General features: G+C 51.2%; 2 protein-coding genes across 4 annotated transcripts in view; one reads left to right on the forward strand and one right to left on the reverse strand.

Annotated features, from left to right (window-relative positions):
* Ctdp1 (CTD phosphatase subunit 1) overlaps positions 1 to 2,895 on the forward strand; it is a 52,845-nt gene extending 49,950 nt beyond the window's left edge. Inside the window, exon 13 of one of the 2 annotated variants that reach the window (XM_051202235.1) lies at positions 2,107 to 2,895. In XM_051202235.1, the coding sequence (XP_051058192.1) occupies positions 2,107 to 2,248 (142 nt within the window). In that variant the 3' untranslated portion in view covers positions 2,249 to 2,895. The remainder of the gene's footprint in view (positions 1 to 2,106) is intronic. The other variant, XM_051202236.1, reaches the window with a different exon arrangement.
* The window catches only part of Pard6g (par-6 family cell polarity regulator gamma), a 1,244,350-nt gene that overhangs the window by 930,256 nt on the left and 290,499 nt on the right, over positions 1 to 23,595 (reverse strand). The window lies entirely within an intron of this gene.

A 23,595-nucleotide genomic window follows, 5' to 3' on the forward strand; every position in this document is an offset into this window, starting at 1 on the left:
TTGACTGTCGTGAGGAGTGTTCACCGCTTGGCTTTAGAAGGATGCTGTGAGGACCAGTTGTGCCTTTTGCTGTCTTTCTCTGACTTTTTTCCTCCTGCTCTTTCGGGGTCTGACCAGGCTCTTTCCTCCCATGCTTCCCAGGAGCCTCTGAACTCCCAGCTGCAAACCTGTGTCTACTCTGGGCATCAGGGTTAGTCCCAGGCAGACAGTTGTGCCACTCAGCTGCCAGAGTTTTTCACCAATGATGTGATCACATGTAAGGGTCTTCAGCGGTGAGCGCACATGCTTCCACATCCCCAGAGCAAAGCCAGCTTCCTCAGAGCAGAGCTGCATGGCTTCCATGTCTGCCCAGCATCTCCTCCTCCCAGCCGACCCCTGGGCGCTTATTTGTACTACACTGTAAACAATGACACTCGGAGCCCAGTCAGTCATGAATGTGGGAGGCTGGGTGTCCTGTGGTATTTATTCATCCACTCAGCTACAGTTTGGAGCTGCCCCTGTCCTTGGCCCCTCTCTAGGTGAAGATGTGGTTGGAAAAAGGAGCATGCTAAGTGGAAGGGATTTGTGAGGGTGGATGAGATTTATTTAAAGCCCTTTGAGCATGGATAGCAAACACTAGTTAAAAACGCATTCCAGAATCCACTGCAAATTGTGCCAGCATCTGCCAGCCCTGAACCCCAGTGCCCCGGGATCTGTAAACCTCCTTCTTTGTTCTCACAAGGCTGAGTGACCGCCTCCTCCTCAGCTTGTTTCGTGTGCTCGAGCATGCACACGTGCACGGGCAATTCATCAGTTTCTCACCCAATATGGTTTCAGCGAGGCTAGCCAGCACACACGTCTCCAGGGTCTGCTTGCCTCCACCTCCACTCCACCCCTGCCTGGGATTATGGATTGCCACGGATCCAAGTGCAGGCCCCTCCTTCCTCCACTTTGCCCACCCAGCCATCTCCATGCTGATCCTAGACCACGTGATGTCCTGCAGGTGGGACAAAGCACACATGGACCAAAGCGAGTGTGTTTCAGGGTCAGCACGTTGTTGGGCCTGTTTCAGAAAGCCAGTCTGAGCTCATTCAGCTCCCAAAACTGAAGGCATCAAGTGCTTGCACCCAGCTGTGGGAGGGCTCGTCCCACCTCCCCCCCCCCCAGGGACTGAGGTGTTCTGTACCCTTGTTACTCTGACTTGGATTTCCCAGCACTCCGTGTGTGCTGTGTGCTTGAATCTTGGTGCTTTTGTTCACTTGAGGAGTGTTTCTCTTCTGGGATATTTGTTGTCCTGCCGTTCTTAGAGCATTTCATACATTGCATCCCGTACATAGCCAAGTGTGCGCCATCTGCCTTGCAAATCCAGTGTTCGCAACTTTGTGATCTGTTTGGCTAAACAAATACTCGCATTCCTGCAGCCAAATACACTTTTGGGGAGGTTTCTTCTTTTATTCAGTTTCTTTGAATAGTCAGTCTTTATATTCCCTCAGGCAGTTCTTAAATTTTCTTCCCCACAAACAGTGCTAGAGCAGTGAGCTGTGCAACTACAAAAGAAAGAAATCTCAACCCATACCTTACATGCAGCACAAATTAACTCAGAATAGATACAGGCCTAAATAGAACTGTGGCGACACATGAGTTTTCAGTAGCGATATGGAAAGCACTGGCCATAAATCAAATGGCAACTTGTGTGTAAAAGCAACATGGGAAGAAGAAGATAGCTACAGATGGAGTGATACATGGGTGCACACCTAGAGGTCCCCAGACCTGAGCAATGTCACCATGTGGTGGCCATTCCCGTCGTCCACACTCTTTCCACTTAGAGTCTGGGAGCATCCCTACATGCTTACTGGGCTGGAACCAATTCCATGGTGTTGAGAGCTCGTGTGTGTTTGAGTGCCCTGTCCATCACCCAACTCTTACTCAAATGCCCGAGGATTGGGACGTTCTCCACCAGCCCACACAGCCGTCTGCCACTCCCTTCCCCTCCAAGTGTGCCACGTGTGGAGCGTGCCACGTAGCATGCCCTGCCATGCACAGGGTTGTCTTGGGCCGGGGCGGCGGGGGCTGCGTGCTTGCCCGCTCCAGTGTCTCACAGTAGTATTCTTGCTCGTCTCTCTTCAGAGGCCACAAGAGAAAACTGAATGAGGAAGATGCTGCCAGCGAGTCCAGCGGAGAGTCCAGCAACGATGACGAGGAAGGCAGTAGCTCCGAAGCCGATGAGATGGCCGCCGCTCTGGAGGCAGAGCTGAATGACCTCATGTGAATTGGACCTGCCACCAGACCAGCCCCTGGCTTGGGTCCTTTTCCTCCAGGAAGAACACAAAAAACCGTATATTTTGCAGAGCTCCACATACAGAAACACATTATTTTACAGAAAGAAGTGTTTGTAAGAAGTTTTACTATAGGAAAGTCTACTTTTTTAAGCGACAGTGTTACGAGGGGTTGGTGTGCTATGCCAAAGAGCTCAGCAGGCCTCTCGTGGCGAGAGTGGATATGGGCTGTCTGGTCACGTAGTGAGAGGCCTTGGGGACTTCCCTGTGAATACAACAGCGTACATAATTAGTGTGAGGACTGGGGGGCCCAGGAAGACTCAGAGATCAATGTAGCAAAACCATGGCATCTTGGGACTTTTTCAGCTGACGCTATCAGAACTTTGAAGGATTTTTCATTGAAATGGCAGTGTACATACGTGTGTACAGGACACCAAGACTCACAGGCAGGCCTGGGAGCCCCAGCCACCCTTCAGTCCCTCCGCGGATCTGCAGATGACCTGGTTCTGTTTGCAGCCGGTATGGGCAGTGTGACAAGAGGGGTCTCTGCTGCCCTAAGAGCCGATGTAAAGTTTTTGTATATTTCATATTCCACACACCGGATTCTTCCTCCATTTAATAAAATCCTTTTTGTAAGTTCTCTCCTCTGGTGCCTGACAGCGGAGCAGCCCTCTTGGAATTCCCTCAGCCAGACTCCAGCTCAGCAGCCAGGTGCTGCATTGGGCTGCGGGTCCACGCCTCAAGCCCGTTCTTGTCAGAGCTTGTAGAGCAGCAGGCACAGCACACTGTAGAGAATTAATAGCGGTGGAGGAGTCCCCTGGGACTAGGTGATGGAGCTTGCTGCCACCGCTGCTTGCTGTCCCCCCCCCCCAGAAGATTGCGTCAAAGCGTGAAGAAAGCAGAGTCCTGATTCCCGCATGACAGGACACGGGGAATCGGGTGGCTCTGTTCTGGCGCCCCAGAGGGTTCTTCCTTCATGAGATGATCTACTTGGCAGTCAGTCTGCCACACAGGTGTGCTCAGGAGAAGCTGGGCGCGGGGTGGCCTCTGTCTTCAAAGATATCTGAACAGAAGAGCCAGTCATTTATTCTCTTCAGCAGCTTGTTCTGCTGAGCTGTGGGCAGTTATCCTGCCTTGCCCGTTCTTGTCCCGCCTTCTGCAAGAATGAAGGGTGAATCTGTTAGCATGAGATTGACAGTTCCAACAGGAAGCCTGGTCACCACAGGGGGACAGGACAGGGCTCTGAGGTTTGCAGTCTTAGTTGGGCAGGGTGCTACCTGAGAGCTCGCCAGCTTGCGTTAAGAGGCTTGAGTTGCAGTCATGCAGTGTTAGAGAATGGAACAGCAAGAGACCAAGCGAGTTCTCTGCCTGAGGCAAAAACCTCAGGGGCAGTAAGAGCCAAAGGCATTATCCGCTCTCCTCTTACTCCAGGCAAATCGGTCGCCTGTTCATCCTGTTACATAGACCCCCCTTCTGCACTGATTGGCTGGGCGTGGGTATGCAAATAAGTGTAAAATGAAGACCAGCCCAGGGAACTCTCATGCCTAGGAGATGAAGATTAGCCTGCCAAAACCTACCCAATCAGGTCGGCCATCCATTCCCACCTGGTGGTGGCCAGGGTAGGGAAGCAGGTTAAAAGGGCGCAAATGAGCAGTCCATTTCAGGTTGACCTGAGGCCATCCAGAAGATAGATCTTTGCCTGCACATTGTCTAACAGCCTGTTTGTTCGTGGCTGGAGTTGGGGCCTGAGGTTTGGTTGGCTTCCCAGGAGGGCTTCTCATGTGAGCAGGGGCCCCTCCTGTCCCTATGCCAGGACTGGGGAGCACCCAGGATGAGCTTTGTTCATAAAGACACCAGTGCCTTATGTCCCCTTCCCGGGTTAACCACTAACTACATTGGCAGTGAAGCTCGGGACGAAGACAGCGTCCCCCGTGCTCAGCTAGCTACACCTCAGGAGCACACTCTGGTGGGCTCAGCCTCCTGTGTGGACTTGATTTTCAGAGAAGTTAGGGGTGGAGTTCAGGTCCTGCTGCATCCGGTGTTGAGATGTCGGATGTCATCGGGAGGCGGAGCCCCTCAGTGGTTTGCCTTCCCCATCGTTTGGTTAAGGTGGTCGTACTCTCCCCTGAACGATGTGATCAAGGTCACAGATGTGTGAGGTCACAGATGGACTGACCCAGAAGCCACGCCTCTCTAGTGTGACTGAGCGCATTAATTCACTCCAGCAGCAATAAGCTGGGCCTCTGTCTTCAGTCAGCGCCTCCTGTGAAACAGCCGAGGGGGAGCCCTGTTGGCAGAGCTGCCCTGAGATGCAAGTGAAAACAGCAAGACCATCCATCCGGAATCTGCCAGACCAGCTCCCCGCCTGGCTTTCCGAGCAGTGTCCATCCGTATATCCTACAGCATCGTTCTGACTTGGTGGTGTGCTCACCGGGGTCGTCAGCCGCGGTTCACCTCCTGCCCCCAGACCATGGTCCCGGCTGTCAGTCACTGATGTTTATGTTTCATTTCATCCCCCGTACGGCCCAGATGAATAAAACCCTTTCTAACATGGCCCAAACCCTTCCTTCCTTCCCTCCCCTGGGAGGTGAGTAGGAAAGCTGCTAGGGGGTGGCCAGTCTCTATCAGAAGCTGAGAACCACGGGCTTGCTGCAGATGCTGGGCCAGGGCAGGGCTCCCTCAGACCACCACCGCCACCTGTCTGTACTGTCCCCAGGGCTTTGCCCCAGAGCCCCCCACGCAGAGGTTCAGATGGACTCCTCCCCCACCCCATTTTTGGCTGCCTTCGTACATGGATGCCAGGGCTGGGCCAAGAAGAAAAGTAGGTGTTGAAGGCCTACCACGAGGTTTTTAAGGATCCCATACTGACTCCAGCTGTCAGAACTGGCTGCATCCGTGACCTGCAACCTTCTCGAAGCCCTATCTAGAGCTGGCTCACACCTGTGGTCGTCAAAGGGCAATGGAAGCCCTGCACCAAACCCAGGTCCTCTCTGGACATGGGTCATAGCTACACACACGTTCCAGAAAATACAGGAAATAGGATTCATAGTTTGTACATGTGTTTGAGATAAAATCTTAGTAAAGTTTAAGAGCTTGAACTTGTTTCTCTGAGTTTTTTTGTTTTGTTTTGTTTTTGTAGAGATGGGTCTCTATGTAGCCTTGACCTGGAACTCACTGTGTAGACCAGGCGGGCATCTAACATTCAAAGAGTTCCCCTATCTCAACCTCCCAATGGCTGCGATTAAAGACGCGCTCCACTGTGCCAGGCGAGGTCCTTTCTATGATCTAGAGTTGACAGGAGTTGGGTGAGGCTGTGCACTCCGGAAGTTGAGTCAGGAGGGCCACTAAATGCATGATCAGCCTGGGCTCCATGAGACCCTGTGTTTAAAAAAAAACTAACCAAGAGAACCCATCCACATCCAGAGGAAACCTTTATGTAAGTAGGCAGCAAACTGACAGTAGCTTCCAATGTCTGGAAAAATCTAACAACTGGAATGGAATGGTTTTCCCTTGTTTTCTTTTTGTCCCAGATTCCGCTTAGGTTCATGATCAGGGCTACAAGTGTTGGGAATCCAGTGTGCACCGCCATGCTCAGTTTACTTCCTGGTCTTTTTTGAGGAACAGAGTGTTGGCGCTTAGAGTGTGCTTCGTAACCAGAGGTTTTTACTGCAGATTTTCAAGATGGCCATGAAGCAGTCGCCTTTGAGAACGTTTGGTTTGTGCTGCAAATGCAGGCCTAGCCACAAGGCTTCCCCAACCTTCGTGGCTTCTGAGTCCTTCACGGCTGCATAGCTTATTCTTTTTGTCTCTGGGTGAAACTCGATTTAGGCATTCCGCTTCCAAAGGACACTTTGGTTACAATTGTGGACGGTGATGACTAGAGCTGCGGGTAACTACCCGAGTGTGGGGTGGCCGGGTGCCGCTTGTGCTTAGGTTTGTAAGGATGTGTCCTGCCACCGTGGGAGGGGAGTCCTGCTGCAGACACGGGCACCATTTCCTGCTGTGCCTTTTCTGTGTTTTGTGCACAGTCCTTTATCGTTGGCTTTCTGGCTTTCAAGGGCTCGTATTTGGTGCTGGGGAATCCCTAATATTCACGTGGTCTCTGTGTGCCAGGAGTCCCTGCCAGTCACTCTCTTACACCCTGGCATCTTCATGGTGACCTACCCGACTGGCTGGGCACTTGGGCAGAGGCTAGGTGTCAGTTCGTGCTGTGTGAGTTAAGGAGGCCTTCCCCACAGTATGAAACGCTGTCACAACCGAAAACTATAGACTTGTCTTCATGCGGTGTTATTATGCTTTTGCTTGTTTGCATTTCTGCCCTAGAAATCAAACCCAGGGTTTTGTGTGCTGGACGAGCCCTCTGCCACTGAACTCCACCCCATGGTTCCTTGTTCTCAACTATTTGTCTAGGTGGAATTAAAAATTACCTCATCAGTCACGCCATTACACTTTAAAACGCGATGCATTCAAAATTATAATAGGAGGGTTTTAAGAACAATCTCCTGCAGAAAACTCAGCTCTCAGAAGTGGTTTTTGTACAAACAAAACAAAATATATTACCCACCTTTAGAGGGTGCTGTTGTAATGGTAAATCTTCATTGTCAGCTGGGCTGTCTCTATACCCCCCCCCAAAAAAAAGTAAGTTGTTATTTTAAATATTGAAACATTTATGGATAAAATGTCTGGGTTTTCATTAAAATACATGGCTCAGGGAGCCAGTGGTGTTTTAAGATCTGCCATTCTGACAGTTGGGTCATGAGCCAGCCCAAATTCTACCTGTTTCTGTGTTTGAAATGATCTGTAGTAAGAACATAATAGTAGTCATGTAGGTTTTAAATATATAAAATCATGCAAGCTCTTTTGTAATCAAAATGACTTAATAGCTAGCTCTGTGGCAACCCAGGTCTTCCTTTAGAGTCATTGGAACTGCATAGTGCCACTTTCAGGGACTTCCAGAAAGATGGAGATCCATGCAGGCTTGTGAGCCTTTTGTCAATGCTGAGGTGCAGACAACGGGGGCTCCGGGTGCAGGTGACAGGGGCTCTGGGTGCAGATGACAGGCTTTGCCGTTGCCGTTGCTGTAGGAGTCACAGTTTCACCCATACTCAGAAGACTCTGGGGGGTCTTAATCCACACCTTTTTGGTTCTAGAGACAGAGACAGGCTTCATCTGCACATCTAGGGAGGATGGTTTGGTCTTCTGAGCCCTTGTGGGATGGAAGATGACGTGATCAATTACTGGTCCAGCAGCCATCGGCCACTCAGGGTCTACCGTCACACAAGTGCCATTACTACAAAGGTGCATGTCCAGACCGTCTAGAACATTCTAGAGCTGTTTTGTAATTTTATTTCAAGATTTCTTTGGATATAATGTCTTTGTGCTGATTTTTGTTTGAGAACAAGCCTGCATACATGAATCCTTTTAGCATAAATTGCCTTTGGTTTTGCTTCCGTTTGGGTTTTGCTGTGTCTTCTGGGAGAAGCTCAGTTGCCACTGTCTGTCACTTTTCACATTTTCATCTCCTTGGTATCGGCCCCCGAATCCTGGGAGGACTCCCAGGACATTCTCCACACACTTCATGGGAATGCCGTGAGCAGCTCAGCTCCCGGCTCCAGCAGGCGCTTGCTCAGCCTGACTCCTCCACCCTTGTGTCCTGCAGCTCCCTGCTCTGCTTTTCTGCATCCCGTGTAGAAAGTGAAGCTTCTCAAATGCCCTTCACGTCAGTGACTTTCCAAAAGCATAAGCTGTTTTCCTTTCTGCATGGTTTTCAAAGGCTTCCACTTACACTTTTTTCTTCAAAAACGGCTTCAAAACGGGGTCCTTTGGGGCCTGGCACTGTGGCTCTCTGGTAGAGAACCCTCCTGGCATTCAAAGGGCCCTGTATTTGATCCCTAGTACATACACACACACACACACACACGCACGCACGCACACACTCACGCACACACGCATGCACATGCACACACACCACATGCACACACACGCATGCACACACACTTGCACACACAGGCACCACAGCCCTACCTGTAGTTCCTGGCAGCTCCTTGCATAAACCTCTGGCTGTTTGTTTCTGTCCCAGGGCTTTACGAGTGCTTCCAGCCTCCCTCCCTCCTTCAGCATGACAACTCACACCAGACAGTATCCACCAAATGTGAAATGTTCCTTTACACTGTGTGGAGATGCGTCACTACGATTGGTTTAATAAGGAGCTGAATGGCCGGTAGCTAGGCAGGAAGAGGTTAGGTGGGACTTCTGGGGACAGAGAGGACTTGGAGAGGAAAAAAGTCAGGGTCGCCAGCCAGATACTGAGAAGCAGAAAGTTGAGGTAATGAGCCTCGTGACAAGATGAAGATTAAAATAAACGACTTAAGTTGTTATAAGAGCTACTGGGCCGAGCCTAAGCTAAAGCCAAGCTTTCGTAACTAATAACAAGTCTCCGTGTCGTTATTTGGGAGCTGGCAGGGCCCTCCCTCATTTACTCTGTGTGAGCTGTGCTTAGCCCCACCCGTTTCTTGGCTGGCATCCCCATGCTGTACTCCATGATGGGGGAAGCAGTTGGACTATTGTAGCTCCTGTTGCCACCGCCGACCTTGTTCTGGGACCTGTTCAGCAGAAGTCTGTGGTGTGGTGTGGTTCAGGGACCCCACAGCTCACTTTAGTTCACTTCCAGTCACACACTGGGGCTCCGAGTTACTTCTCTATCTCCAGGCACAAACCCAAGTGACACTTGGTAGATGCAATTGTCGTTCACCGTGTGGGAGAATCCGAAGAGCAGGAGCTGAGGTAAGCGGGTCTCTCGGACCTTGCCAAGGGCTGGCGTTGGTGACCCCAACTTTGTGTTGTGGAAGGAGATTGTGCAAGTGAAGTGAGTGCTCTTTACACTGTGGAATTGCGAAGTTGTTGAAGGAAAGGTTGTCTGGATTGTAAATAAAACTCCTTCCCAGGTGACACTTGCATAGGACAAATCCTGAGTAATTTCAAATGCAGTAACCTCAAGTGCTGTTGGCTGTATGTACAGCAAGCCTGCAGGATAGAACATCAGTTTACAGAAGCAGGTGTGGCAGGCACACATCTGTAATCCCAGCACTTAGGAGGAGGATGCTAAAGAGCTTATTTGAGGCCAGGCTGGCCTCAAGAGCAGACTGGACTACAAAGCATGACCCATTTAGAACAATGGGAAAATTGGATTGCACATGGAAAACAATGGCGACCCCTCCCTCACCCAAAATGGAACAAAGGCCTAAATGTAGACCAGATACAGCAAAACTCTTGGAGAGGAACATAGATATAAACCTTCATATACTGGATCAAAGATTTCCCATGTGTGGTAACTAGAGCACAAGCAACCAATGGAGTGGTTAAGAGGGACCTCACCCAACCCACAAGATAAAATATACTATCAAGAAATTAAAACACAGTCTACAGAAGAGGGAAATGCAAAATGTATATTTGATAAGACTGTAGACTATCTGGAATATGTAAACAAAAACAAATGCAATGTAAAAATAGTTGAAGGACTAGACATTTCTCAAAAAATATGACAGATTAAACAAGGCTCAATACCATTCATCCAAGGAGGCTGTAGGGCTGGAGAGATTGCTCAGTGGTCAGAGCTGCCTGTTACAAAGTCATGAGGATGGGTTTGACTCCCACTCAATAAGCCACACATTCCACCAACACCTGCAACTCCAGCTCTGAGGGGTCTGATGCCATTCTGGGCTCTGTATGGAGAGAGAGAGAGAGAGAGAGAGAGAGAGAGAGCACTAAAATCACACCCACAGGAGTTGACAAATGGGGCTGCATGAAATGTACAAGCTGCTCGGCCAGTGTCAACCAGCAGAGAGAGAAGTGTTCACAATGTGAGAAAATGTTTGCCACCGCACATCTGACAGGATTAGTGTCTACAGCATATAAACTCAAAGAGACAAATACCAGAGAAACAGTCCAGCGAGCGGCCGGATGAATAGACAACGCTCAAAAGGCGGAATACAGGTGGCCAAGAAAGAAATGTTCAGTGTCTTAAGCATCCGATTGATGCAAATGAAAACACTAAGTCCTCCCCTGTGCTGCTCCTGGTAGACACTGAAGCCCTGGGTTGTGGCCATGCTCCGTGTGTCTCCATCGGAGCGTGCACCGCCCCCTGCCCCCAGCTCTTCTAGGCATGTTCTTCCTCTCCGCATTCCCTCACTGCCGCCGCCGCCGTCAGGTGTTCAGACCCACGCCCACGGAGGATCCAAGGAGAGAACATGTCAGCGGCCAGCTAGCTATGAGTCTGGGGCCCCGTTGAGTCAGAATTTATCTCTCAAGACTGTTCAGATCTCTCGCCACTCTCAATCACTTCTACTCTCCTTAATATCGAACTGTCAGCCCTCGTCGCCTCACACGCAGGTGTAAGATTGCCCGAGACCTCCTTCCTGGGACTCTGGTCTGATCCCTGAAGTGACGCCCAGCTTGGTGTGTTCATATTCTCACATGCACTGTCACCCACTGAGACGAGCTGTCCTCCTCCGTCTGGAAAAACTGTGGCCCATCTTTCAGGACCTGACGTCAAGGGGTCCCCAGGAGCCTGACAGAACAATGGTGACTCCATTGTCTATTATTTAAGAATGTGTTGTCTCAGGTACTTTTTATTTGCTGTGAAGGACACCATGACCAAGACAAATGAAGTCATTTGATGGGAGTTCACAGTTCCAGAGAGTGGTAGGGTCCACGTCCCTCACGGTGTGGCGGTGAGCAGGCAGACTGAGCTGGAGCAGTTCCTGAGAGCTAACATGTTGAGGTAACAATTCTGAGGCAGAGAGCGCACTGGTAACAGAACAGTCTTTGGGAACCTCAGAGCCCACCGCCAGGGACACACACACCTCCTAATCGTTTCCAGGCAGCCCCACCCACCGACTTCAGAGCAAGCATTCAAAGGAGCTGTGTGAGCCTGTGGGACTTCTCTTCGAAAGCACATGTGCCTCCTTCTCCCAGCCACAGAACAGTTAGCACAGTGCTTGGGAAGCAGAGGACTCGGGGCTGAGTAACCCTTAAACAGTTTCACCCATCCAAGGCATGCCTTGAAAGCATGGGGAGCCTGACTCCCCATGGGAACTTGGTCTTCATCACCTGAGTGAGCCACAGGCAGTGACACAAAATCGGGCGGAGCCACTTCTGTTCCTTTGCTCCTCGAGCCATCAGGCAGAAGGCATTCAACCATCTGTACCCGGCTCAGGACCCTGGGACACCGCTCCCAAGACGGGATTCAGGGGACCTGTTTTATACCCAAGTCCCCGTTTTAGGGATGCAGAGGCTCTGGCTGTCCTGGCTCCAGGCTCAACCAGACTCATCTAAGCTCCATGGCACTGGGACATTCTGCTAGGGAACTCAAATGGCTGCAGGGTGTTGGTCCTGTGGCTGCAAACAAAGCGGAATGTCTGTCTCAGGGGAACTGCAGACCCTGTGGTGTCTACTGGAGGAAAAGCTTGGTCACAGGAGGACACATGACACCCAGGGAGACCCAGGGCACAAAGACAAGTCAAGCCTGCTTCCGTCCACCCAAACTATAGCATCCCTGGTGTGTGTTGGTCACCAACATGCAGTCTGCAGCTCCTTCCTACACCCTGGCCCACTGTAGTTGACTTCAAATACAAACACAGTCTCCATGCTTTTAATTGGTTTTATTTTTATCTTTGGCTTGGAAAATGTCCGATAGGCCACTGTTCTTGGGGGAGCTGGGGAGGGGGGCTCCACGTGATTAAAAAGTGACACTTTTAAGAGTTGTATTAGGAGCATGTGCTCACAGCCTCCTAGCACCCTGACTCTGAGCTCATGGCACCAGCGAGGTCACAGTGTCCTCAGGAGCCAGCTCCGAGAGGTCACAGGCAGGTGTCACCTCCTTCCCACGGGGGCAGGTCTCGCTTTCACATTGCTCCTGGCCTCTGACCTCAAGTTCTGGTGGAGCTTTAGCTCTGTGGCCAGTGTTGATGTGACTCCCCAGGGCACAGCCTGGAGCTGGCTGGCTCCTCGCTCTCTGCATAAGGCGGCGGTTGCCTTCTAACTCCTGGACTGGGTTAGTCCGGGTGGAAATAATGCACGTTTGTCTCCCTAGGACCAGCAAGCCAGAGTGTGAGATGGTGGGGTGTGCCCCATCAGCCTGTCACTGGAGAGACACAGGGCACACTCTCCGCCACACTGTTTTCCAACTTTCCCATTTCCCTGGAGATGATGGCATGTTCCAGAAAAGTCAGTCCAGATTTGTGACCGGGGAACGGAGAGATGGCGTGACACAGCTTCCTGCTTCCCACAGGAAGCTACCTGGGGCTCAAGGTCAGGGCTGACCTCATGTGACCTTGGGAAAGGGGCCTTGGGGAAGCCTCCCTTACTTCCTTTCTGGAGTGTGGCCCCGTGTGCAGAGCCAACCTGGAACCATCTACAGATGCTTCTGGCCCAAGGAGTCTGGGTACCCATGAGACACAGCAGAGAGCTCTGAGCAGTCCCTGCTTCCAGAGGCTTCTGGGGGTGCAGAGAGAGCCCATGGAACAGTGAGCATCTGCGTTCATCACTATTGAATTTACTGTTTTATGTCTGTGGGCATCTTGCCTACATGTATGTGTGTGCACTGCATGTATGATGTATGCCTGGTGCCAGAGGAGGTCAGAAGGAGGCACTGGGTCCCCTGGGACTGGAGTCACAGTTGGCTGTGAGCCTCCATATGGATGGTGGGAACAGAGCCTAGGTCCTCTGCAAGAGCAGCAACTGTTCTTAACTGCTGAGCCATCTCTGCAGGCATTCTTAGACCTCATGTAACCTCTCTGTGCTGCTGAGCTATGGTAGCTCAGGCCAGTCACTGGCCCCCACCTCTCCCTTTGCCCTGGGGTGGTCTCATATCTACAAAGGTAACATCTTCTTATGACCCATTTACCGGGGCCAGGTTTGTAGAGCTGGGTGGGGGTGAAGTACTTGGCAACCACAGGACCGGGTAGCATTGACTAGGAGAGAGAAGCCACACTGTCCAGGAAAGGACATGGATACTTGGCAGCAAATAGCCCTGGAGACCTCAGACAGGAGACTGCTGCCTCCCAGCAGCCGGCCCCAGCCCATGGATGTCCGGAGGGAACACCTGATGGATGCCAGGTCGGTCCTATCCCGGAAGGACCCGGAAGGACATGTCAGAGCATCACCTCTGATTGACATTGTCTCCAGTGATTATCCATCCAGATCTGAAAGGCTTCTGGGCCCAAGCCTCTCCGCCTTTGGGGAATTCTCCCGTTTGCTTCAGTTCAGTGGTTCCTAGGGGGAGAGGAGAGACCCTTCCCAATAGGGGCTGGACTGTGGCCCCAGATTGGGCTGTGGATGTCAGCTGAATGTCCCTGGAGCCACTGCAGAACTACCTTCGAGAGCATCCAATCCATTCCACGCCAAAGCATCACCCCTACCTCTTCTAGCCCCCAGATGAGCACCTTGACGGGCCCATCTACGGCGACCAGTGCTGTCTCGCCCTGGCATAGTCACCCGCCCCACTGTTTGGACCCTCCCTGCACTTAAAGGGGCCTTTAAGTCTCACTGGGGCTTTGACTGGGCATAGGTGTCATGTCACCAAGAGGCAGTGATGTCACTTGGCCAGTGTTCCCCAATGAGTGTTGACACTCTGCAGAGCTCCATGTTCCTGTGAGCCAGATGTCACCGCCCTCCCAACGGACGCCCTCTTAGTAGGGAATCTGTGCACCATAGCCCCACCTGGACTTCAAAGGAAATGTCGACAAATAATCAGGATGAGAGCTGGAGAGTGGTTGAGCCCTTAGGCTGGGGAGGACTCCATCATCTCCCTATTCATTTAGGTCTCCGCTGAGAAGGTCTGGTGTTCAGTCACTTATCCTACACCCCGGACTGTGAAGTTGGCTGTGCCCGACAAGAGGCCCAGTAGCAAAGGTATAACGTCTCCCTGGGCCTTACATTATCCTCGTGCATTGAGAAATCAGGGTGGGTGGGGTGGGGAGGAGTGGGATGGGGTGGGGCTGCCTCCCACAGCGGGCGATGCAGTGGAGTGCCTAAACTCCTGCCTCCCTTCTTCATGAACGGCACAGCAGGGGCCCTCAGAAGGGCCTGGGACTCTGCTGCAGTCACTAGCTGGCATCAGAAACGTCCTCATTGGGCCCCTCTCTGCTGGCTGTCCGTGTTCATGGTGTGTGATTGAAGCATGTGAGGCTGCGTGCTCAGGAAAGACAAGCAGGTCTGTCCAGACTGGCTCCTTTCACCAGGAAGAGTCACCTGAACCCTGGAGGGACTCCAGCCCCACACAGACCAAGGCTCCAGAGCCAGCACAGTGTCGGACAAGGAAGCTCAGTGGGAACACCCACAAAACACAATCAAACTAAAACCCAGTGTGGCTAAGTGAAGAGAGTATGGCTTAATAATGGCTGTTGTCAGCTTCAGGACCCCCAGGCCTCATGAAGTCACTGCCTAAGTGAAAGCAATGTATTTCTGTGACATCGGCATCTGTGACTTGCGAACAAGCGTTCCATCCGCTCAGTTAGCGCTGGCGTCAGAAACCCCAGACCTCGCCATGTGTCGAATTTCTCACAGAACACCGTGTGGTGGCATTTGTTCCCTCTGTGGGATGCGCAGGGAGAGCTCAATCCATGGCCCCACCCTGCTGGCTAGCCCTAATGTCCCCACATATGATGATGTGTCTTTTTACACGTGATCTAACTGGAATCGCAAACCCATAGGAATAGATAACAGGAGAAATGAACACTTTCGTGTGCAGGTCTCCTGCAAAGCTGTTCGTAGTTTAAAGTGTCCCACGCCTAACGTGAAGGCGAACACAATTCGCAGACGCCAGACAGCCATGAGGTAACCTTTCCCCTCTATGACAAGGGAGGCCTCAGGCCCAGGGTTTTGCCAGTTCCCTCTCACAGGCCGTGGTGGTGTTAACGTCTGCTCTTCGTCATGTGTGGCTGGCTGGCATCACAGGCCGTCATGTGTGGCTGGCTGGCAGCAGCCTAACTCTCTCCCAGACATTCCTGTATTCTGAGCCCTCACTCCATGCAGTAGAGAGCAGCTGGGCAGAGAGCAGGTGAGTTGGCACAGATGCTAAAGGCACCACCGCCTTCCAAGCCTGATGCCCTGAGTTTAATTCCTGGAGCCCACACGGTGGACCGGGGAAAATTGGCCACGTGAAGTTGTTCTCTGACCTCTACGTGTGTGGGTGTGAGCATGCATGCGTGCCCGTGCACAACCGCACTTAATAAATGTAAAATGATAGTAATTGCTATTATTTTCATCATTATTATTTGGTCTTTCAAGACGGGGGGGGGGGTTCTCTATCTAGCCATCCCGGAACTCACTCTGTAGACCAGGCTGGCCTCAAAGCTCAGACATTCTACTGCTTCTGCCTCCCAAGTGCTGCGATTAAAGGCGTGCACCACCACCACCTGGCCAAAAAAAAAAAAAAAAAAAAAAAAAAAAAATTTTTTTTTAAAGAGTAGCTGGGGCCCACAGGCTCTTCCTCCCTTGAAAGTGTTGCGTCCTGCCATCCTGTGGCATACGATGCAGATTTGACTTGCCAGAGTCGGGCCTCTCTCTAATACCAGTGTTGATGGTTTCTAAACCTGGCAAGAAAAGGTAACTCCCATCCCCGGTAGTGGATCCCCAGGCAGAGTCAGCATTGTAGCGTGATTCAGCAAGCACTGGCTGTGAGAAAACACGGGGGTCATTCTTCTGGTGTAGCCCCAGGGCCTCTCCGCTCTGAACGTGCTAGGGAGGCTTCCGTGCACAGTGGCGGCTGTGTCTCCACATAGGCATGACCCTAACAGCCCAGCGTCCACAGATCTCAGCTATCCCAAGTGTTTGAAATTGTAGCAGCTGTTCTCCACTCATCTTCCTCACCGGCTCCATCTTCCTGAGCGACCTGGTCACCTCACTGGCCTGCTGTTCCTTCCAGCATCCATCCTCATGCCCGCTTTCCTGTTGAGGCACTGCGGCCTCCCTGGACCCGCACACAGCAGGTGCTGGGAGCTGATCCTTGAATGATGAATGGTCAGGGACAGAAGAGGTGTCCCTGAAGGCAAGAGAGAATGATGGGTACAGCCTGGAGGCTGGAAGGGGCCTCGTTTATTATCCCCCCCCAGGCTCAAGCCCAGTGCAGCTTTCTGTAGCATACTGGACTTCCACACAGGATGCTGCTTTTGGAAAGAGTTTCCCTGAAAATTAAAGAAACTGGGTCATCGATGATGAAGGTGGCAGCACTTGGAAGCTTGATGGTGCTAAATTCGAAACTTCTAACACCAAGAAAGAAAATAAAAACACACCACCAATAACCCTTTCCTTAACACAGAGGAAGCCAGTCTCCCTCCGCAGGTCTGTAGGGCCCTGCGTGGACCACCGAGGCACCTTGAGCAAGCATGAAGCTGTTGGCTGGAACATCTTGCACCAGAGTAGTTCTTGGTACTCTTGATTTGCTAACACACATCTGCTGGGGAGGAGCTAAGCCTGAGAGCTTTCACACTTGACCCTTGATTGTTTTTCACTGTGCTGTGAGTCAGTATATAAGCCCGCACCTTCCCCTCAGTAAACAGCATTCGGCATTCAGCATTCCAGCTGCACAAATGACCCACTGTCTTGTCTTTTATTTCGATCTCTAGGCCTTCACCTGATTAATGGAACAGATCGTAGCGCGGTGCTACACAGGTCCACTCCTCTACAGCACACACAGAGACACTTGGGAGCCTTCCTGTAAACACTGGAACCAAACTAATCCATCCCACTCAGGATATCTTAACATGCATTTAATGAATGAGGAAGGAAGCATCCCACACACGCACCTCCCCTTTGGCCCAATTAAAGGCTGTTTCTCTGACATCAGTAAGGATAGAGAAAAGAAAAAGAAAAGCCTCCTCTGTTTGGTATCCTCCCTGACCATGACCAATAACAACTTGCAGCCATCCCCCATAAATGATGACAAACATCCATAACCCACTAAACAACCAAGAAACACCTACTCCACCTCTAAGGAATGTGGGTGTCATGTTCTTAAAAATGCTTCCTGTTGTCTGGTGACAACTGTGCCTTTATGGGACCCTGAGAAAAACTGAGATAATGGTTAAGTCCTGGATGAGCTAGCTGTATTGTTTGTTGTCCAGTCTGTGTGTGATGGGAAGGTGCAGGGCTTATCTGAAATCCTAGCTGGAACAGTCTGTGAGGCTGGACCATCTCAGCTGGCTGCTTTGAAGTTGTCCCGGATGCAGATTTCAGAGGAAATGGAAATAGAGGCACTCTGGGGAGGGGAGGTCTCCTGGGCTACTTGCCTTCAATGGTGTCTGTTCCTTTTGTTCTGAAAGCACACAAACTTTTAAAGGTAACATACATGCCTGCATTAACACAGGTGTGGAATGAGCGGTGTGTGAAAGCCAGATAAAGATGCTGTCCTGCTCTAGTCTGAGCAGGTAAGAGGCACCTGGCAACATTATATGTCTATTTGCGCTCCATCACCAAACCCTCATGAGGACTCTGTAGCCACAGATTTACCGTGTCTCATCCAGTCTCAGAGCTGTTCCCACGCAGACGGCTCAGCACGTACGCCCCATGTCTTGTAGTTTTCCTTGGATTCTCCCTTCATGTCTGCAGCCAAGGTTTTCAGGAGGTTCACCTGACCAGTTCTGGTGTTTATTAGTTTTGAAGGAACCCATAGCTTTTTGTTCCCCATGGAAACAGAGGCATAACCTCTCCCCAAATGGGACACAGTTCCTGATTTCATTCTAAAGTTAACACAGCCTTAAAAATATATAGGCTGGTTTAATCCAGCAGTCCCCCCGCCCCAATCCAATGTCTCTCAGCAGCTGCTTTTGTTTTGATTTTTGCTGGTTTCTTTTCAGGTCATTGACATTTAAAAAATTTAAAGTTAATAAGCACTATGTATGGTCTGAATACCCTCAGCTTATTCTTTTTATATTACTTTGCTCTCTCTTTAAGTACTTTATTATTTTCAAACTATTTAATTTTTTTTTCTATTACTGTCTACATCCATTTTCTCTTCTTTCTTTAGCACCTAAGCACATTTTCAAGCATACTGTACCTGTTCAGAGGTTTTCTCTATCTGCATCTGGCATTTTGTATGCCTGCAGCAGGAGACAAGCCTTAAAGGGTCAGGTCACCAATTGTGGCCGACCCACCAGGAAGGGGAGGTTGCCTGAGTGTGTACAGCTTTCTAAGGGACTGCAGCATCTGCACACCATGACTCTGGGGAAATGTTTTGCATGTCTGCGGGCACCTTCTGTGTTTCTGCTTAGCACTGCTGGCTGTCTCTGTGCACCTTGGGTTGGTCCAGCAGGCTACCGCACTGGTTCTGGGCTGCAGCAGGTGCTTGCCTTTCCATGAGAGCCTAGCCTCACACCCCCCAGGTGATTGCCTGCCTGAGAGGCTGTGGTTGCTAGGAAGCTGCACCCAGCTCTGACCAGCTTGTCTCAGCTTTCTTGGGCCCTGTGTTTAGATAGAAGAAGATAGGATGGGCTGGGGAGAGCAGGTGGGGGGATCTGGGCTGGGAGAAGTTGTGGGAGGAAGGATCTAGAGGAAGTATCTTCCAGTTTAGAAGAACATGAGGCCAGGCGGAGTCCACACGTCCATCACGGCTGAAGGCTTCTTGGGGGCCTGTCACTCAGTCACTGATAACAGTCCTCTCTGGGTTTTGGTGTGGAATGTTCAGAGAGAAAATAGCAGATGTGTCGGTGGGGGAGACTGAGGACGGGACACAGTTTCACAGCATCCTAGAGGTCAACCCTGGGTGCTGCTCCTTAGGAGCCTTCCTTGATATTTGAGATGGAGACTTTCACTGACCTAAGAGGGTCACCAGTTAAGCCAGTTTGGATGGGCAACAAGCCCACAGATCTGCCTAACTTTGCCTTTCCAGGGCTGGATTTATGGGCCACCATGCTTGGGCTGGCTTTCTCCATGGGTTCTGCAAGTGAACTCAGGTCCTCATGCTTACAAGGCAAGTACTCTGTGAGCTGAGAAATATCCCTAGTCCATTAAACGTGTTCTGAGTCTCTTCTGCACTATGAAGTGATGCGGATGAAGGCTAAGCGTTGTGACTCAACATCCCAGGATCTCCTGAGCAGCTCAGCAAGCCCAGTGATGACCAGGGTTGGCACAGTCTATTGGTCTATTGTGTTTCAGGAGCACCTGGGCAACCCTTGGCCAAAGGCAGATGGAAAGGGCAGAAGAATTGCTCCTTAGCAATAAACGAAAATACCCAATGGAGGAAAGGACGCAAGTATTAACACACAACCCCCAGAGCAGCTTCAGGCTGTGGTAAGGATAGCTTACAGAACTGGAAAATCTGATGTCTCGGGGTGCCAAATGAGAAGATCTCCAGTGTGGTGGCCAAGCCTCCACAGTTGACAGCCACACTCTCCTTAGGGCAGCTGTTTCTTCTTTGCAGCAATGACCCTCCTGTCCAGTCCTTACACTGCAGATGGACCCGCCTGGACGTTGACACAATGAAGACAGACCCACAAAAAGAAAAATCGGGATCACATGACCTGGGCTCCCTGATGGAGAAACCACAGGACTCCAGAAGCTTAGTGAGTTTATTATACACAGTTGAGCAGAGCAGGGGAAGTCAGCACACAGCTGAGCAAGGAAGCTGGTGATTACAGATAAACAAGGAGGCTGGGCTTACTGTACACAGCTGGATCGGGGAGACAAGTTGAGCTAATTTGTACAGGAGCAGGCTCTGTAGGGGAGCAGTCTTCAGGCTGTAAACATGGAGGAGCAAGCTACAATGACACTCTCTGTACATCCTGTCAACCTCCCCACACGGATCAGAGGAAATCTTCGTCTTCCCTCTGAGCATACATTCAATCAGGACTTCCCTCACTCGGGCTTAAACCCTCCTAGGAGGCAGGGTGATCTCTTTTTCCTGTGATTTTGTGTAATGAAGTGACTGGGGGTTCTAAGCATCTAAAAGGATCACCCAAGGGCAGACTGATGCAATTATGCTCTGAGCTTTTAGGATCGCTCACATTGCTGGGATTTGCTGCTGCTGTTAAGTATGGAGCATCCCGATGACTGCCACCTGCCACTCGTGAAGTTTACCACCGTTCATTTGTTTGAGTTTCTCTTTTTCCTTTCAGCAGCCATCACCAGCAGCTGGTAGCCCAGGGGCTTCTCTTCTCCATCCTGGCTGGAACTGTGGCCCTTGGTCTTATTGAAAACATCCTGCAGGGAAAGGTTTCCACCTAATGCTGCGTGCTCTATATGCCCTAGACAAAGAAGATGTCCCCTCTGGGGACCACAGAAGCTGACGACTGGGAAAATCCAGAAGTAGAGGCTCCACCAGGGCTGTGGCGTTGGGGAGGAGCTGAGAGGGCAAACCAGGACACGCAGCAGCAGGAAGGGTCCGTCACGACCCTTGCCAGTGACAACATTCAGCATTTGAGGCATGCTTAGGAAATTGAATACGAAAAATACACACTGTATACAATATAAATCATACCCACAAATTTAGCTGTGGTTTTCCATTTCCGCAACAGAAAAAGATATAAACACAAAGTCCACAGGCATATGAACTTGGCTTTTGTTTGCATGTATGCCATTTTAATACATGTGTACACTTGGAGAAGTCTGCATTTATCCCATTTAAATACATATGCACAATTGGAGAAGTTGGATCTTGCTGTTATCAGCAGCAGCAGCTATTGATTCGTCGTCTCCTACAATGCCGAAGCAAAACACAATGGCCCTCCTGCATCCTGCAGGCTGTGGGTAAACCTGCTGTCAGCCCTGAGGTCAACGTAAGACTCCACATCCAGCTCTGAATGGTGGGCTGGGAGACCACACCCCCCTAAGCAGCACAGCACATGTAGTCCCCTGACCTCCCAGTTCACTGGACTCAGATGGTGAATGGATAAAGCCTGGGATGCATATAGTCATGGCCGCCATTGCAGACTACAAGACCCAGAACCGCCCACTGTGGATAACAAGCTCACGTCCCACCTCCTGCAGCTGACATCCAGGCATGGATTAGCCAGTGCTGAGAGGAGGGACCAAGTGGCTCCTCTGCAGAGGGTGCACCCTCTGCTCCATTGGGGAGAGCCCACCGTGGTGAAGCAGCCATAGCCACGGCCCGAGGTTTGAAACTGAATACATCCAGAAAGCTGCTGGGGTGTCGAGGTGGCTTGGTTTGTCACTTCAAAGCCCTCTTACCTTCTATGACCTCCACAGGAGAAGTGTGTGACAGCATGGGGTTCCGTATCCTCAGAAGATATTTGTTGGATAATGGTCTTTTATCAGGCGCTGTGCTAAGAGCGTGGAAACAAGCTAGACTGGAAAACTGAGGACAAAGAAAGTTATTCAAACACAGCATCAAGTGCTAACTCCACAGGTGTGCTCTGGCGTTCACCCTCAGAGGAAGGACACCAAATAATGACTCCAGACACACTATGATTAGATGAAGCTAAGGAAGGGCTCTTATTTTATGACGAGGACTGAAATGACAAATGAAAATGAAATGACAAATGAAAGCTCAAGCATGGCCATGTCATCTTTACCTGTCTGCCTAAAAATGGCCTCTCTCCACTGCCCAACTTCTTCTAGAGTAGAGCAAGGTAGAGCCAAGCTCCCAAGCCATACCCCTCTGACTGGGGAGCCCAGTTTGCTTCCTCAGAGATGGTGTGAACCCCTGTTGTCTGGTCTTGGACAATAGCCCATCCACCTGCAAAGGAGAGTCTCTGCCAGTGTAAATGTATGGTTTGATGAATGACTGATGCCGTCGGGGTGGGGGTGGGGGCGGGTGCTATAACACAGGGATGGTTTGGGTGGGGCCAGAAAAACAGTTTCCCTCCCCTCCACTATCCGCAACCAACCCTTGAAAGTAGGGGAGCCCCCAGTGCAGACAATCCTGAGTTGAGTCTTTACCAAAGAAAGGGAGTCCACTTCAGGACACACAGAGCCAGAGGCCCTGCGGGATTGCCAGCCAGTCAAGCACCCTGTGGAGTTCACTGCAATGGTTCTCAGGAGGAGGAGGGTGGAGAGTTAGCACAGGGAATGAGCATGTGCAGAAGCGTTGCGTGCACCAGCCCCCATCTCAGTACTTAGCACTGGAGCCCGTGGTGGCCATTCTGCCGATACCATCTTCTGGTCTGGCCAGGACTTAAAACTTGGTTGCTTCTGTGTTGGATCCCAGTTAGGGCTGGGTCAGTGGCTTCATGCACTGTACACTTTATACACCTTAGCTTCCCTGTCTGATGGACCTTAGACTACAGATGGTGCTGGCTGGCTATGTAGCTGACCCTAGGCACACAGCAGAGGAAGGAAGGCCCGTTCTTCTGATCCTTCCACCGGGAGATGCAGATGGCTCCCAGGCCAACCAGCTCAGCCTTACCCCTTGCCTTCACCCTGCCAGCTCTGGCCACTATCTGGCACAAAACAAGGGAGATTCTGGGATTCTGGAGGCAGCTGTGGTCCTCACTGTTCCTGGGTCCACTCAGAGCTACTGGGCTCCAGGCCGTGTCCTCCTCAGGAGTTCCGGCTGCCGGTGGAAAGGTCACTCCAGGCAGGGGACTTACAGGACACGATTTCCAACAACCCAGGGATGGGCCATGCTGGGACCGGAGTTAAGGGTGCTGTGTCCAAAGTTATGATGGGGCCAGCTGCACTTGACCACTGAGGGGCGGAGGACTTACCTAAGAGGTTCTCCAAGGATGCCTCACACACAGCCTGAGGAGCCTTCAGGAGGAAGAGCAGGCTCTTCCGTCAGCAGGCACAAGGGAGGGTGCTCCCACGCCTGCATTGCATCTCTGCGTCAGAGGCACCCATCCCCACTCGGTCACACCCCCGTCCTTTGTGTCCCCGTGAATCCAAGTGGCCAGCTATGACCTGTGCCATTGGCAGGGCCAGTCCTGTGTTCTAGACATGGGGAAGTCATCTGACATAGTCCATCAAACGTGGAAACATGACACTGATGTTCACCCACGGAGGTCAGAATGTTTTACAGGTGGAGCCGTGACAGTAGACATCAGAAGGTCACATGCCCAATGTCACCTTGGCTGGAGCACTCTGGCCTTGCTGCTGACCTGTCCCTGGGACCTCTGACTCGCTCTAAAGTCCTCCACACACCTTCCCAAGTACTCGTGACCCCCTCGAGCATTTTCGGAATGTTCTTGGCTGTGTGATATGCCTGAGCCATGCTTGGGGACTTCGGCAGGCCTATCTAGAAGCATGTCCCGTGGACCTTGAGAATACACCGATGCCCAGTCATTGCTCATGTTGGAAGTAGGTATGTATGGTGAGATGTATCTGTACACAAGATCCATTCTCTAAATGCTGCTGGGTGGATCCTGCAGCTAGCTAACCTCATACAGCA

The sequence above is a fragment of the Phodopus roborovskii genome, unplaced genomic scaffold (genome assembly GCF_943737965.1).
Source record: "Phodopus roborovskii unplaced genomic scaffold, PHOROB, whole genome shotgun sequence".
NCBI classification, from domain to species: domain Eukaryota; kingdom Metazoa; phylum Chordata; class Mammalia; order Rodentia; family Cricetidae; genus Phodopus; species Phodopus roborovskii.